The 13,970-nt window shown below is 42.1% G+C and overlaps 1 protein-coding gene across 1 annotated transcript; it reads left to right on the forward strand.

The window, feature by feature from the left end:
* Positions 1 to 5,319: 5,319 nt before the first annotated feature.
* On the forward strand, positions 5,320 to 13,369 carry LOC125446796 (isopentenyl-diphosphate Delta-isomerase 1). The gene is made up of 5 exons (XM_048520625.2): positions 5,320 to 5,742; positions 7,468 to 7,637; positions 9,020 to 9,112; positions 10,337 to 10,467; positions 12,660 to 13,369. The coding sequence occupies exons 1-5, from the start codon at positions 5,642 to 5,644 to the stop codon at positions 12,975 to 12,977; spliced, it is 813 nt and encodes a 270-aa protein (XP_048376582.1). The 5' UTR covers positions 5,320 to 5,641; the 3' UTR covers positions 12,978 to 13,369.
* Positions 13,370 to 13,970: the final 601 nt, after the last annotated feature.

Below are 13,970 nucleotides of genomic sequence, written 5' to 3' on the forward strand. Positions count from 1 at the left end.
GGGGCCTGGGATAGGGGTGAGGGGTATGGTGTAGGGTTAGGTGTAGCACTTCCTGCCATTGCAGGGAAAAGTGCAGGGTGTGCAACCGCAGGATATTTTCTCTACAACAGCAGGAAGTGCTACAACTGCCCCAACACCTCCCCCAACACCCCCATCCCAGGCCCCAAGCCTTTCCACATCAAACAGATGTTCACCTGCACATCTGCCAATGTGGTATACTGCATCCGCTGTTTCCGTTGTGGCCTCCTCTATATCAGGGAAACCAAGCGGAGGTTTGGGGACTGCCTTGCAGAACACCTACACTCGGTTCACACTAAACAACTGCACCTTCCAGTCATGAACCACTTCAACTCACCCTCCCTTCCTTAGAAAACATGTCCATCCTGGGCCTCCTAGAGTACCACAACGATGCCACCTGAAGGTTGCAGGAACAGTAACTCATAATCCCCTTGGGAACCCTGCAGCCCAATGGTATCAATGTGGACTTGACAAGTTTCAAAATCTCCCCACCTCCTACTGCATCCCAAAACCAGCACAGTTCATCCCCGCCTCCCTAAACTGTCCTTTCTCCCACGTATCCCCTCCCCTCCCACCCCATCTCCTACCTACTGACCTCATCCCGCCCCTTGACCTGTGTCCTCCCTGGACTGACCTATCTCCTCCTTAACTCCCCACCTACACTCACCTTTACTGGGTCCATCCCCGCCTCTTTGACCTGTCTGTCTCCTCTCCACCTATCTTCTCCTTTATCCATCTTCTATCCACCTCCCCCCTCTCTCCCTATTTATTTTAGAACCCCCTTCCCCTCCCCCATTTCTGATGAAGGATTTAGGCCCGAAACATCAGCCTTCCTGCTCCTCTGATGCTGCTGTTCATCAAGTTTTACACAGTGTTATCTCAGATTCTCCAACATCTGTAGTTCCTACTATCTCTGAAACAAGGTGTTAGTGGTGTTGTAATTACAATGTCATAAATTAGTTATTACAGGTCTACATTGAACAGGGGATGGAAGTTATCTTTCTTGATAATCTGTTCTTCTTCCTGACTCCCCTTGTTTACAAATTCTCTAATCTTGCTGGGCTCAACATTGAAAATTATCTTTTACATCTGCTCCTAATTAAAACTTTATGTCTGCCGGTCTAACTAATGATTTATCTAGCAGGGATCACTTTGGAAGAGGGCACAATTTACAGAATTTAATAAGAATAATGTCAGATGATCAAACCATCAAGTAAAATTTTAACAGTGATAATGGGAACTGCAGATGCTGGAGATTCCAAGATAATAAAATGTGAGGCTGGATGAACACAGCAGGCCAAGCAGCATCTCAGGAGCACAAAAGCTGACGTTTCGGGCCTAGACCCTTCATCAGAGAGGGGGATGGGGGGAGGGAACTGGAATAAATAGGGAGAGAGGGGGAGGCGGACCGAAGATGGAGAGTAAAGAAGATAGGTGGAGAGGGTATAGGTGGGGAGGTAGGGAGGGGATAGGTCAGTCCAGGGAAGACGGACAGGTCAAGGAGGTGGGATGAGGTTAGTAGGTAGCTGGGGGTGCGGCTTGGGGTGGGAGGAAGGGATGGGTGAGAGGAAGAACCGGTTAGGGAGGCAGAGACAGGTTGGACTGGTTTTGGGATGCAGTGGGTGGGGGGGGAAGAGCTGGGCTGGTTGTGTGGTGCAGTGGGGGGAGGGGATGAACTGGGCTGGTTTAGGGATGCAGTGGGGGAAGGGGAGATTTTGAAACTGGTGAAGTCCACATTGATACCATATGGCTGCAGGGTTCCCAGGCGGAATATGAGTTGCTGTTCCTGCAACCTTCGGGTGGCATCATTGTGGCAGTGCAGGAGGCCCATGATGGACATGTCATCAAGAGAATGGGAGGGGGAGTGGAAATGGTTTGCGACTGGGAGGTGCAGTTGTTTGTTGCGAACTGAGCGGAGGTGTTCTGCAAAGCGGTCCCCAAGCCTCCGCTTGGTCTACATTGGGGAAACCAAGCGGAGGCTTGGGGACCGCTTTGCAGAACACCTCCGCTCAGTTCGCAACAAACAACTGCACCTCCCAGTCGCAAACCATTTCCACTCCCCCTCCCATTCTCTTGATGACATGTCCATCATGGGCCTCCTGCACTGCCACAATGATGCCACCCGAAGGTTGCAGGAACAGCAACTCATATTCCACCTGGGAACCCTGCAGCCATATGGTATCAATGTGGACTTCACCAGTTTCAAAATCTCCCCTTCCCCCACTGCATCCCTAAACCAGCCCAGTTCATCCCCTCCCCCCACTGCACCACACAACCAGCCCAGCTCTTCCCCCCCACCCACTGCATCCCAAAACCAGTCCAACCTGTCTCTGCCTCCCTAACCGGTTCTTCCTCTCACCCATCCCTTCCTCCCACCCCAAGCCGCACCCCCAGCTACCTACTAACCTCATCCCACCTCCTTGACCTGTCCGTCTTCCCTGGACTGACCTATCCCCTCCCTACCTCCCCACCCACACCTTCTCCACCTATCTTCTTTACTCTCCATCTTCGGTCCGCCTCCCCCTCTCTCCCTATTTATTCCAGTTCCCTCCCCCCATCCCCCTCTCTGATGAAGGGTCTAGGCCCGAAACGTCAGCTTTTGTGCTCCTGAGATGCTGCTTGGCCTGCTGTGTTCATCCAGCCTCACATTTTATTATCTTGGAATCTCCAGCATCTGCAGTTCCCATTATCTATGACACGTCAAAGGACCTTCTTTCATGCTGTGAATTTCTTTGATATATTCAGAAGGTCAGGAGGAATGGGATACAGGGGAACTTAGCTGCTTGGATACAGAATTGGCTGGCCAACAGAAGACAGCGTGTGGTAGTAGAAGGAAAATATTCTGCCTGGAAGTCAGTGGTGAGTGGGGTTCCACAGGGCTCTGTCCTTGGGCCTCTACTGTTTGTAATTTTTATTAATGACTTGGACGAGGGAATTGAAGGATGGGTCAGCAAGTTTGCAGACGACACAAAGGTCGGAGGTGTCGTTGACAGTGTAGAGGGCTGTTGTAGGCTGCAGCGGGACATTGACAGGATGCAGAGATGGGCTGAGAGGTGGCAGATGGAGTTCAACCTGGATAAATGCGAGGTGATGCATTTTGGAAGGTCGAATTTGAAAGCTGAGTACAGGATTAAGGATAGGATTCTTGGCAGCGTGGAGGAACAGAGGGATCTTGGTGTGCAGATACATAGATCCCTTAAAATGGACAGGGTTGTTAAGAAAGCATATGGTGTTTTGGCTTTCATTAACAGGGGGATTGAGTTTAAGAGTCGTGAGATCTTGTTGCAGCTCTATAAAACTTTGGTTAGACCGCACTTGGAATACTGCGTCCAGTTCTGGGCGCCCTATTATAGGAAAGATGTGGATGCTTTGGAGAGGGTTCAGAGGTTTACCAGGATGCTGCCTGGACTGGAGGGCTTATCTTATGAAGAGAGGTTGACTGAGCTCGGTCTCTTTTCATTGGAGAAAAGGAGGAGGAGAGGGGACCTAATTGAGGTATACAAGATAATGAGAGGCATAGATAGAGTCGATAGCCAGAGACTATTTCCCAGGGCAGAAATGGCTAGCACGAGGGGTCATAGTTTTAAGCTGGTTGGTGGAAAGTATAGAGGGGATGTCAGAGGCAGGTTCTTTACGCAGAGAGTTGTGAGAGCATGGAATGCGTTGCCAGCAGCAGTTGTGGAAGCAAGGTCATTGGGGTCATTTAAGAGACTGCTGGACATGCATATGGTCACAGAAATTTGAGGGTGCATCCATGAGGATCAATGGTCGGCACAACATTGTGGGCTGAAGGGCCTGTTCTGTGCTGTACTGTTCTATGTTCTATGTTCTATATAAAGATGTTGTTTTAACAGACTACAGAATGCCATGGTACAAAGGGACTTGTGTGTCTTGTACATGAATCAGGAAGTAGTCAGGAAGACAAATCAAATATTGGTCTTTCTTGCAAGGTGGAATGGAGTATAAATGAAGGAACGTCTTGCTACAAATGTTCAGAACATTAATAAGACCACAACTAGAGTCTTGCCTACAGTTTTGGTCTAATTGTTCACGTTGGGATAGAATTGCATTGGAAACCATTCATTTTACCAGGTTGATTCCTGGGTTGAAAAGTTTGTCTTCTGAAAAATGCTTGAACAGGTGGGACCTACACTCAGTGAAGTTTACAATTGTGGGAGGTGATCTTATTGAAGCATATACTTCTGAGGACACAGAATTTATTGTGAGGATCTCAGAATTTGCTATTGGCATTTTGAAGTTAGTTGGGAGTTCTCCACTCCAGACAGTGGTATAGACTAAGTCACTGAATACATTCAAACCAACCAATTCCTTAATTTTAGTGGAGGACAGACTAAGTGGGCTGAAGGAAAAGATCATTATCAGCCATGATCTTAATAGATGAAAGGGCAGAATTTGAGGGGACCATACTCTGAAATCTGTCTTTTTGATTCCCAAATATCAATTTCTTGTCCATCATCAGTAACTCCTGTTTTAAGTTTTTGTTTCACTTCCCAATAACTGTTTGAAAAATAATTGCATTATCATTCGACTCAATGTAAAGAATTTTTAAGATGGAAGAACATATTGTGCAAATTGCTGAATATCCACACTTTTGGACTGATCTAAGAGATTGTAACCAGTCAATAAAAATGAAATACTAGTAGTGGATGCTGGGAACCTGACTTAAAAACAAAGAAGACTGAAGAAATTCAGGAGGTCTAGCAAAAAGAAACAGGGGTTGGCTAGCTCACAACAACAGCATAAGTTTCTGGAAAAGCTCAGCAGGTCTTGCAGAATCTGTGAGGGAAAAAGCAGCGCTAACATTTCTGAGATAGTAGGAACTGTAGATGCTGGAAAATCTGAGACAATAAGGTGTAGAGCTGGATGAACCCAGCAGGCCAAGTAGCATCAGAGGAGCAGAAGGCTGACGTTTCAGGCCCGGACCCTTCTTAACATTTCTGGTTCGGTGACCTTTCCTCAGCACCGGAGTTGTTATACTGGTTAGCTCAATTTGCTGGACTGTTATTGCCACTGAGTTCAATTCCGCTCCAGCCGAAGTTACCATAAGATATTCACTCACTAAAGTTAAAACCCTCTCCAGACATATTTTTCTCTCTCTCTCCCCCCGACCCCTCTGGCGGAAACAGCAATCTTGTAGTCTTTCTCTTTAGAGAAAAACAAGAGTTAGCGTTTCGAGTCCGATAATAACTTCTTCAGAACTTTTAAGGGCCACAACCAATAGAGCAGGTGGAAGCAGGTTAAAACGTCATTTGCACGTTACTCTGGTGGGCGGAACTCAGTAAAACGTCGAAGGGTAGCGGAAGGTGTAGGAGGAGGCAGATATCCGTCTGAAACCGAGCAATTGAAAATAAGGATCGGCGGAGCGGGCTGCTTTACGGCTACCAGCGGGATTGGATACACGATCAGCACGCGGCGGCTGTTGACTCGATACAGCGTTGTCTTGACGTTCGATTGGAACACGGACAATCACCGGGCAACATTCGATCTCAGTGCGCATGCGCTTTCCTCCCGGGCCACGCTCGAACCACCGCCCGCTGATTGGGCCTGCTCATCGGAAGATCGCGGAAGGCGGCCAGCGGATTGGTGGGTTTCAGTCGGATTGATGCTGCGGATGGCTCTTGTTGCTTATGTGTGGCAGCTCGGCAGCTTGTTGCGTCGAGCTGCTCAGCGCCAACATTCTGTAGCTGTACCCTGGTTTTCTGGGTAAGTGGTAGTTAGTCTAACCTCTAGTAACCAGAATCAAGTTGGCTTTCATGTCAGTGAAAGTAAACCCAGTGATTTCTTCCTCACCTCCTTGTTACGAAAGGAATAATTTCTTTATTAGTTTCTCGACGGCCTTGGGTTACCGAAACTGCAGGAACTGTATCAGAGATAATGGCAACTACATATTCTGGACAGTGCAAATAGTTTGGATAAAAACCGAAAGAACTGCGGATGCTGTAAATCACCAACAAAAACGGAAGTTGTTGAAAAGCTCAGCAGGTCTGGTAGAGTCACCGGACCCGAAATGTTAACTTTTTTTCTTCACAGATGCTGTCAGACCTGCTGAGCCTTTCCAGCAACTCCTGTTTTGTTACTGTAATTTGAATCTGTGGGATGAGGTATTTTGTGGAAAGATCCCGCAATTTAAATCAGGCTGTTCTGCCCAAATAGACTGCCAGCGTTTCTGCTGCAGATGAGTATCACCTCTTCTGTTTTTCCCCCCTAACCTCCTCATATCTCGGTCCTTTGTTCCGTCCTCATTTTGCTGTCCTGTCCTCATTTTGCTGTCCTATATGTAGCGAGGCTCTGTGTCTCAGGAACCTATAATACAGTTAGTCTCTGTAGCCTAGTTAGATTGGAAACCTTTTCCTAAGGAATAGGAGTAATCCGATCAGTACCTCAATCCTGGGAGACAATTCTAGATCATCTCCCTTAATTGCTACACTATTCCTTGAGAACAAGCAATCTCTGGGTTGCAAACAGGGTCTGTTCACAGGTCAATTTGTATGCAAGTCAGAACACAATACAGGACAATATAAAATAGCCATCGGTAAATATGAAGTAGATGCTAGAACTTTAAAGTTTAATATTTAATGCAACTCTACGTGGTATGACTTTTATAAGGATGAATGTTTGGAATTCAGGATGTTGTTAAATTGGGATTGTGATTAGAAATCTTGATTTCTGCTGAGTTTGCTTAATGATAGAATTCTTCACCCCAGAGGACTGTGGGAATTCAGACGATTCCCTGTCTTTTGACTGAAGAGGTACCTCCTCCGATCGATCTTAAGTGACTTACCTCTCACCCTGACCTGATGTCTGAATACTCCAGACTCTAACCATGGGAAACCACCTTTCCGTATCTACTGTCTATCCATTTAAAACTTTATTTCTAAAAACTGGATCTGTGCCTAAACTACCAGAACAAGCGATGAGTTCATGAGTGTTATTCCTTGAAACCAGATATAAATGTGTACCAGTGTAAAATGGCACTACAGTTCCCAAAAGATTATGCTGCTCCTTTTAAGTGATGTAGGTGTTGTCCCCTTAGTGGAAGGATAAGTGACTTATTTTCCTGTAAGTAGCCACAAGAGTCATAGATGCTTGTTGCTTTGTCATTTTACTCTTTTTCTTCTGCTGGTAACTTGGTCTGGCTGAAATTAAGATGTTATGGTGGAAAGGTGAAGAAAAAAGTAATGTCTTGTATAGTATCCGTGTTGATGTGATATATATCTGGATACCACCTTGCTGCAGAAGAAACTAAACAAATTTTTGTTTTATAATTTTAATTCTAAATTCTAATGCTAACATCCACTCAACTGACAGTCTGTTTTTACAAAATGAAACTTTTTGTAACATATGTTTAATACACAAATTGCAAGTAAAAGTTGGAATGGTCATTAGACTAATGTAATTTCATGGCTTTGTTGTATCCCTTGTTATCAGATATACTGGACGAAGGATTACAGAAACAATGCCAGAAATAAACATGGACAACCTGGATGAAAAGCAGGTCCAGCTATTGGCTGAAATGTGCATCCTGATTGATGAGAATGATAAAAGAATTGGAGCAGACACAAAGAAAAATTGCCATCTTAACCAGAACATAAATAGAGGTGAATCAAGTATTCTCAGGCTCACTTTGTATCTTGAGTGTCACTTGAGGTTGACATAAGTTATCAGGATTACAAAACACTAGTTAACTTCTTCCTTTTGGCATTTTCTGTACTCCAGCCCAGGTGAGAAGGGTGATAGCTTGGAAACGTCATCAGGCAATTCCTGCCCAACCAGAGCATCTCTACCGTGGAGACTCTATTATGTATCTTCTTAGTAAAATATTGAGTAAATAGTTATGACTTATATGTTGTTTTTTCACCAAAAAATTCATCAAAGTATCAAAGCCTCTTATTCTCTGGAGAACATGCAAGTTCTCTGGAAGGAAAACACTGATACAGACTTGCTGGTCTCCATGATCAAAGTATATCCTGCCCATTCCAGTAGCATGTGCTACCATTAAATTGAGGGTTTCATAATGATGTTTGGTGTCAGATCACGGCTTATCAAAAAGCAACATTACAAAGTAATTTAACTCTTGAAAATGAAGAAGAGGCAATTTATTTCATGAAGTTGCTACCAATCAGACAGTCTCAATGTGGATGGATGTTATTCTATATCATGATTTCAACTGTGTGGCTGTCTAAATTTTGAAACTTGGGAGGAGCAAGAGAAGAAGATTCTCAGCTGCGTAGATCTCTAACTTTTCATCTTTAAAAGCAAGAAGGTTTTTGGGGAAGGGTTGCTGAAAATAAGAGTAGAATCTGCAATATGAATTTTAAATCTTTGAAAGGAAAATACAAACTTATTTGTTCAAAATATTTATGGATAGAAAGGTTTTCTTAAATTTATTTGTGGATGTGAGGAGTGTCATATCAGGCATGATCCTGTTACATGCTGAAGCAGACTTGAGGGCCTGAATGGCCTACTCTTTCTGATTTCTTGTGCTTCCCAGAAGATAGGATTGTAACTGCAGCTGCTAGAATGTCAGCACGCAGAGTATGTTGATGCTGAACATGCAGAAAAGATTTACAAGGATGTTGCCAGGGTTGGAGGGTTTGAACTGTAGGGAGAGGCTGACCAGGCTATTTTCCCTGGAACATCGGAGGTTGAGGGGTGACCTTTCAGAGGTTTATAAAAACTTGAGGGGGCATGAATAGGGTGCATAGCTAAGGTCTTTTTCCTAGGGTAGGGGAGTCCAAAACTAGAGGGCATACGTTTAAAGTGAGAGGGGAAAGATATGAAAGGGACCTGAGGCATTGGATGGGTACATATAGGAAGGGTTTACAGGGATATGGGGGGGGGGCAAATGCTGGCAAATGGGACTAGATTAATTTAGGATATGGGACTGGCCTGGATGAGCTGGACCGAAGGGTTTGTTTCTGTGATGTACGTCGGACTCTATAACTGCGTGCAAGTGAATAACAAATTTCTTGTTTGCCAGGATTACTTCACAGAGCGTTCAGTGTCTTCATCTTCAACAGTGAGGGGAAACTCTTGCTGCAACAGAGATCTGATGCAAAGATCACATTCCCAGGTGAAAAAAAAGCATTTGATTTAGCTGTGCTTTGCAAGTCAGAATATTCTTGGCTTTAAGATCCTAGGGTATTGGCAGTGAAAATCTCTCACCCTAGTTTGTTTTACTTCAGTTATCAGGGTTCCTAGGGCTTCACAGTTGATACCATTCTCAGTCGTTTGTAAGTTGGAAGGTTCTGGCGTCAAGTCCCAATGCAGGACCTGAAGAACAAAATTAAAGTTGACACTTCATGGTAGTCCTGAATGAGTGCAGCAGTACTGTCAGAGATGCCATCTTGCTGTGCTATAACACTGAGGGTTTTAGCTACAAGGGTAATACCTAAAATCTTTTTGTATATTTAATATGTTACATACAGAAAATATTTGTCTGAGTAAAGCTGGTAATTAATTAGATGATTTCCCAATTTTTTTCTGTTCAGAATGTGATCTAAAACAATTACATTGATCTTCACCATTTTAATATGTAGTGAATTTGTAATTTTAATATTTTAGCTTGAACTTATTTAGTCAGGAAGTGTCCCTTCTCCTCCAGCTTTTGTGTTTTCACATGGCTGGAGATGCTCCAGACCTTGGCTTGGCTTGGAAGTAAATCACGGATGAGATTTTTTAAAGTATACTACTTTAATGGAATGTAGGGCTCACCAGCATGTTTTCCATTTGAACGAAGTGCCTTGCTGTCCAATTCAGAGGCATTTTTAAAAACAAAACTATATTGGTGTGGAACAATGCGTAGGCCAGAGCAGAAAGGTGCTGCATTTTTTTTTAAGGGGAGAATGCTGCCACAGACAAAGTATGGGTTGAATTATGACATTTTGGTTTTGTAAGGCCAAATTGTTTTTTCTAGGCATAAAGATATTTGCATACACTAAACATGATTGTAATTTGTAAATAACATTTATTGAATTGTGTAACTGTCTCTTTTTCCAGTAAACCTCTTTGGAGGTCACTCTTGTTCATCATGCTGACCTGAAAGCATATCTCCTGCCCTTACTGAATCTCACTGGATGCAAGCTGCAAAGCCTGTCTCCTAGTCTAGTTGACAGACAGATGCAGAATGTTAAGCAGTTGGGGGTGATCTGTGCTAAATTTGGTGTAATTGGAGTTTGTGGATGTGGCTGACTGCTAGCCAGCCATTATGGAAGTGGCTACTTATGTTTATGTAGCATTGTGTTAACAGTGCATTCAAATTTATCATTTAAAAGGATGTGTTTTTTAAAAATTTTAGGCTGTTTTACAAACACTTGCTGCAGTCACCCTCTGAACACCACAACAGAAATTGAGGAGAAAGATGCTATTGGTGTAAGACAAGCAGCCCAGCGCAGGTTAAAGGAAGAGTTTGGAATACCTCCACAGCAGGTGAGGAGCCTTAATTAAATAGCAAAACTAATTCAGTCAAGTTTCATGCACGAGACTTCTCAAATGAGCCATACTTCAGACCCAGTAATCTTAAAATATACTGCACATCTATTACGGCCAGACTTCCATCTCCAAAACAAATTTCTGTTTTGTTGTAAATGGACTGAAGCGTGAGTAGCTGAAGTATGTAACAGTTGTCTGTGAACTGCATGCCTGAGAAATTAAACAGAATAGACTCCTGCCAACTCCTGTCCCCTTATTCTTTGAAATTGGTGGCCAACACTGTAATTACCTCTGTCTTTTGAAGCATCCTAGATTTTTTATTTAAATGTTGGAAAGTACTTTACAAGTTGGTATTATATTCTTGTGCCATGATAACAATGAGTAAAAGATGCGTTGTGCGGATATGTTCACCAGTCATACTGTGATGGTGACCAAGTCAACACCAGAATAATTCCTGTTGAGGCATCTGTGTCGGACTTTCATGTCACCTTAGACCTTTTCAATTTACAATAGGCTAAAGAATTATTTGACATTGGACAAACCAAAAGTAGAAAGAACAGTTGGGCCAGTGCCTGTGGGAGTTAAGAAATAAGAAGTGATCTGATTTGAAATACAAGATCCTGAAGGTACTTGACAGGGTGGTAATCAGAAATCCCTCCCTTGTAGGAGTGACCAGAACTTGGAGACACAGTTTAAGAGTGAGAAACCACATTTCTGCAACAGATGAGGACAAATATTTTTGGAGGTTGCTTAATCTGGAAAATTCTCTTCTCCAGAAATCAGTAAGATTTAAATCATTTGAATTAATTCAAGGCAGGGTCAGATTTTTGATAGTCAAGGTACATGGGCTGGTTAGACTGGGAAGGGGACTGAAGACAAAAACGATGATCTTATCAATTGGCTGAGCAGGCTTGAAGGGAGTAGGCCAAAGAACTTTATTTTTGCAAGTTGAATAAGAAACAGAAACGTCCTGACTTGTAAGTTGGAATTTAATATCACTACCACAACTGGTTTAACCAAGCAGTTTGGGTTTTTTTTAAAAAGGCAAGTACATAGAGGGAGTCAGTAGACATGGTGACTCTAAATATATGAAGAATACTTAAGTTAATGGACTGTGGCCCTCTAAAATGCTTGCAAATCTTTAAGGAGTTTTAAATGGACTTTTTCATTCGAGGAATGAAAATTTAAATTTCAGGCATACAACTTCTTAAATTGTAAGAGATTTAAGCAGCAGCTGCTCAAAACTACCTTTTTGCTGCTTTAAGTTGACATGTGGATTGGCATTAAAAAAAGCCTTCAAGTATGTATTGATAAGAAGTGAGGCTAGGACTTGTGGATCATTAATGGTGAGCTGTCTAATTTTCTAATGTGGGAATTGGCTGATTCCTTACATGATAGTAACCACTCAGGTGACAAGTTTCATCTCTAAGTAAAATGTTGAATGGACTAATTTTATACAATAAAAGACTTAATTTTTATAACACTGAATTTGGGTCTCGAATGAGAATTCTAAGTGTGAGGGACAAACTTATGCTAAATATAAATGTCAGATTGGTTTTGACTCTAGCCTAAGAGCCTGTGATGCATAAATCAAATGAGGATAGAAATAACATTGTTTTCAAATAGTCATGAGGATTTCATTCAAAGTTCTCTGTATGGTCCTTTTTGATATAGTAGGTTTTTTTTCATCCTTGTGCTCATGGTTTACTCCAAGGAAATCTAAATTGTTTTGCCCTTTTTAAGATTCTTGCAGAGATAGAATATACACACTTTCTTTCCATCTTTTGTAATGGAGTATTTTTGTATTGTGTAAGGTTAGGAATAAATTGTGAATATTTCAACAAAATGTTATTAGACACCCCTGGAACAGGTGGGACTTTTTTCTGGGCCTTGTGGTCCAGTGGTAGGGATGTGAGTTTGTCAAGCTTTGCTGCATTTTTAATGAACAGCTGGTGTGCCACATCAGTTCATACAATTTAACTTCTCATTGTGCAATATTCATACTAATGTAAAATATACGCCCCTAGCTCTGAACTAACTTTAAAAGCAAAATGCCTGCCAACACAGATTAATGAGTTTGTAGACTAAGTCCAGATTCACCCTTTTGTTTAACATGGTTTAGGATGTCAAACAATTTAACATATTTGATCTCCTTTTCTCTCCTAACTGTTGAAATATTTTGACATTAGGTTCCTCTGGAAGAGATGAACTATCTTACACGTATTCACTACAAGGCTCAGTCTGATGGAATCTGGGGAGAACATGAAATTGATTATATAATCTTCATCCAGAAGAATGTAACTTTACAACCTGACCCCAATGAGATACAGAGTTACTGCTATGTGTCTAAAGATGAACTCCAGAACCTTTTGGAAAAGGCAGAAAGCAATGAAGTGAAAATCACACCTTGGTTTAAACTTATTGCTGAAAAGTTTCTTTTTACATGGTGGGATAATCTACATAATCTGAAGCAGTTCATAAATCATGAGAAAATTCATCGGATGTAGGTGGCTTTGGACTTTCTGCATGTGCAGCTGTGTTAAAGAACTAATTTTCTGCATGTTATAAACACAAATTAGGCACGTAACATTTTGCACTCTGTTTCCAGTTTAATAAAATGAAGTTTGAGCTCATTTAAGTGAGCACCATAACTTCAGCCAGCACATATTATATTTATCACTTGGGAATTAGAATCACTGTCTAATGTTAACTGTTAAACCAGTTTTTTTTAAAAAAGCAAATCATGTATATATTGTAATTCTGGCAGGTATTGTTTCAAAGTTTACTAGCTTCGCTGTCTCCATATCACCACTATTTTTAGAGGATTCAAATGGCGGAGGTTGGAGAGTAGAAGTAGAGATCATGGTGTGCAGTCAATTTAAAGTTAATTCTAATTGGCTCCGAGTGCGTGTTTCTTTCCACAAATGTTTAATGTTGTTGCAGTTCCTTTAACTTTAGATGGAGTAAATCAAGTTCACCTCCATCACTGAGTAGCTATCCGAATCTGAATCCTTATCTTTAATTATGAGAACTTTTTCATAGTTCAGTCTTTCAGTAGTATCAAGTCCACATACGAACAAATCACATTTTTGTGTATTTGAAGACAATCAGGGGAAATGATTGGATAATTCAACTACATAAACAGTGCCATTGTACAGCAAAGTATAAAGTTCAGAACATCAATGGAACCCTTTACCAGAATATTATTGGAATCTTTGAGGATATAAAATTAAAGGGAGATTTTGCTAGATCTACATTTCAGTCCCCAGTTGAGCAAATTCAGTGTTTCTGCCAGGATCCTTAGGCAGGGACTCGAGAATGTAGTAAAGGTTATGAAGCCGTAACTGCAATACTGTGTTTTGCATGACCTGCAGAAGTGTTGTTGCCTCAGTAATTTTCCATTTAAATAGTTTGATATCAGCCATGAGATTAACATATTGCTTATCAGTATTCCTTTTGGCTGGATGAATATGTTGGAGGGCAAAGAAATGCCAAAACAA

Source organism: Stegostoma tigrinum, chromosome 2, assembly GCF_030684315.1.
Source record: "Stegostoma tigrinum isolate sSteTig4 chromosome 2, sSteTig4.hap1, whole genome shotgun sequence".
Lineage (NCBI taxonomy): Eukaryota > Metazoa > Chordata > Chondrichthyes > Orectolobiformes > Stegostomatidae > Stegostoma > Stegostoma tigrinum.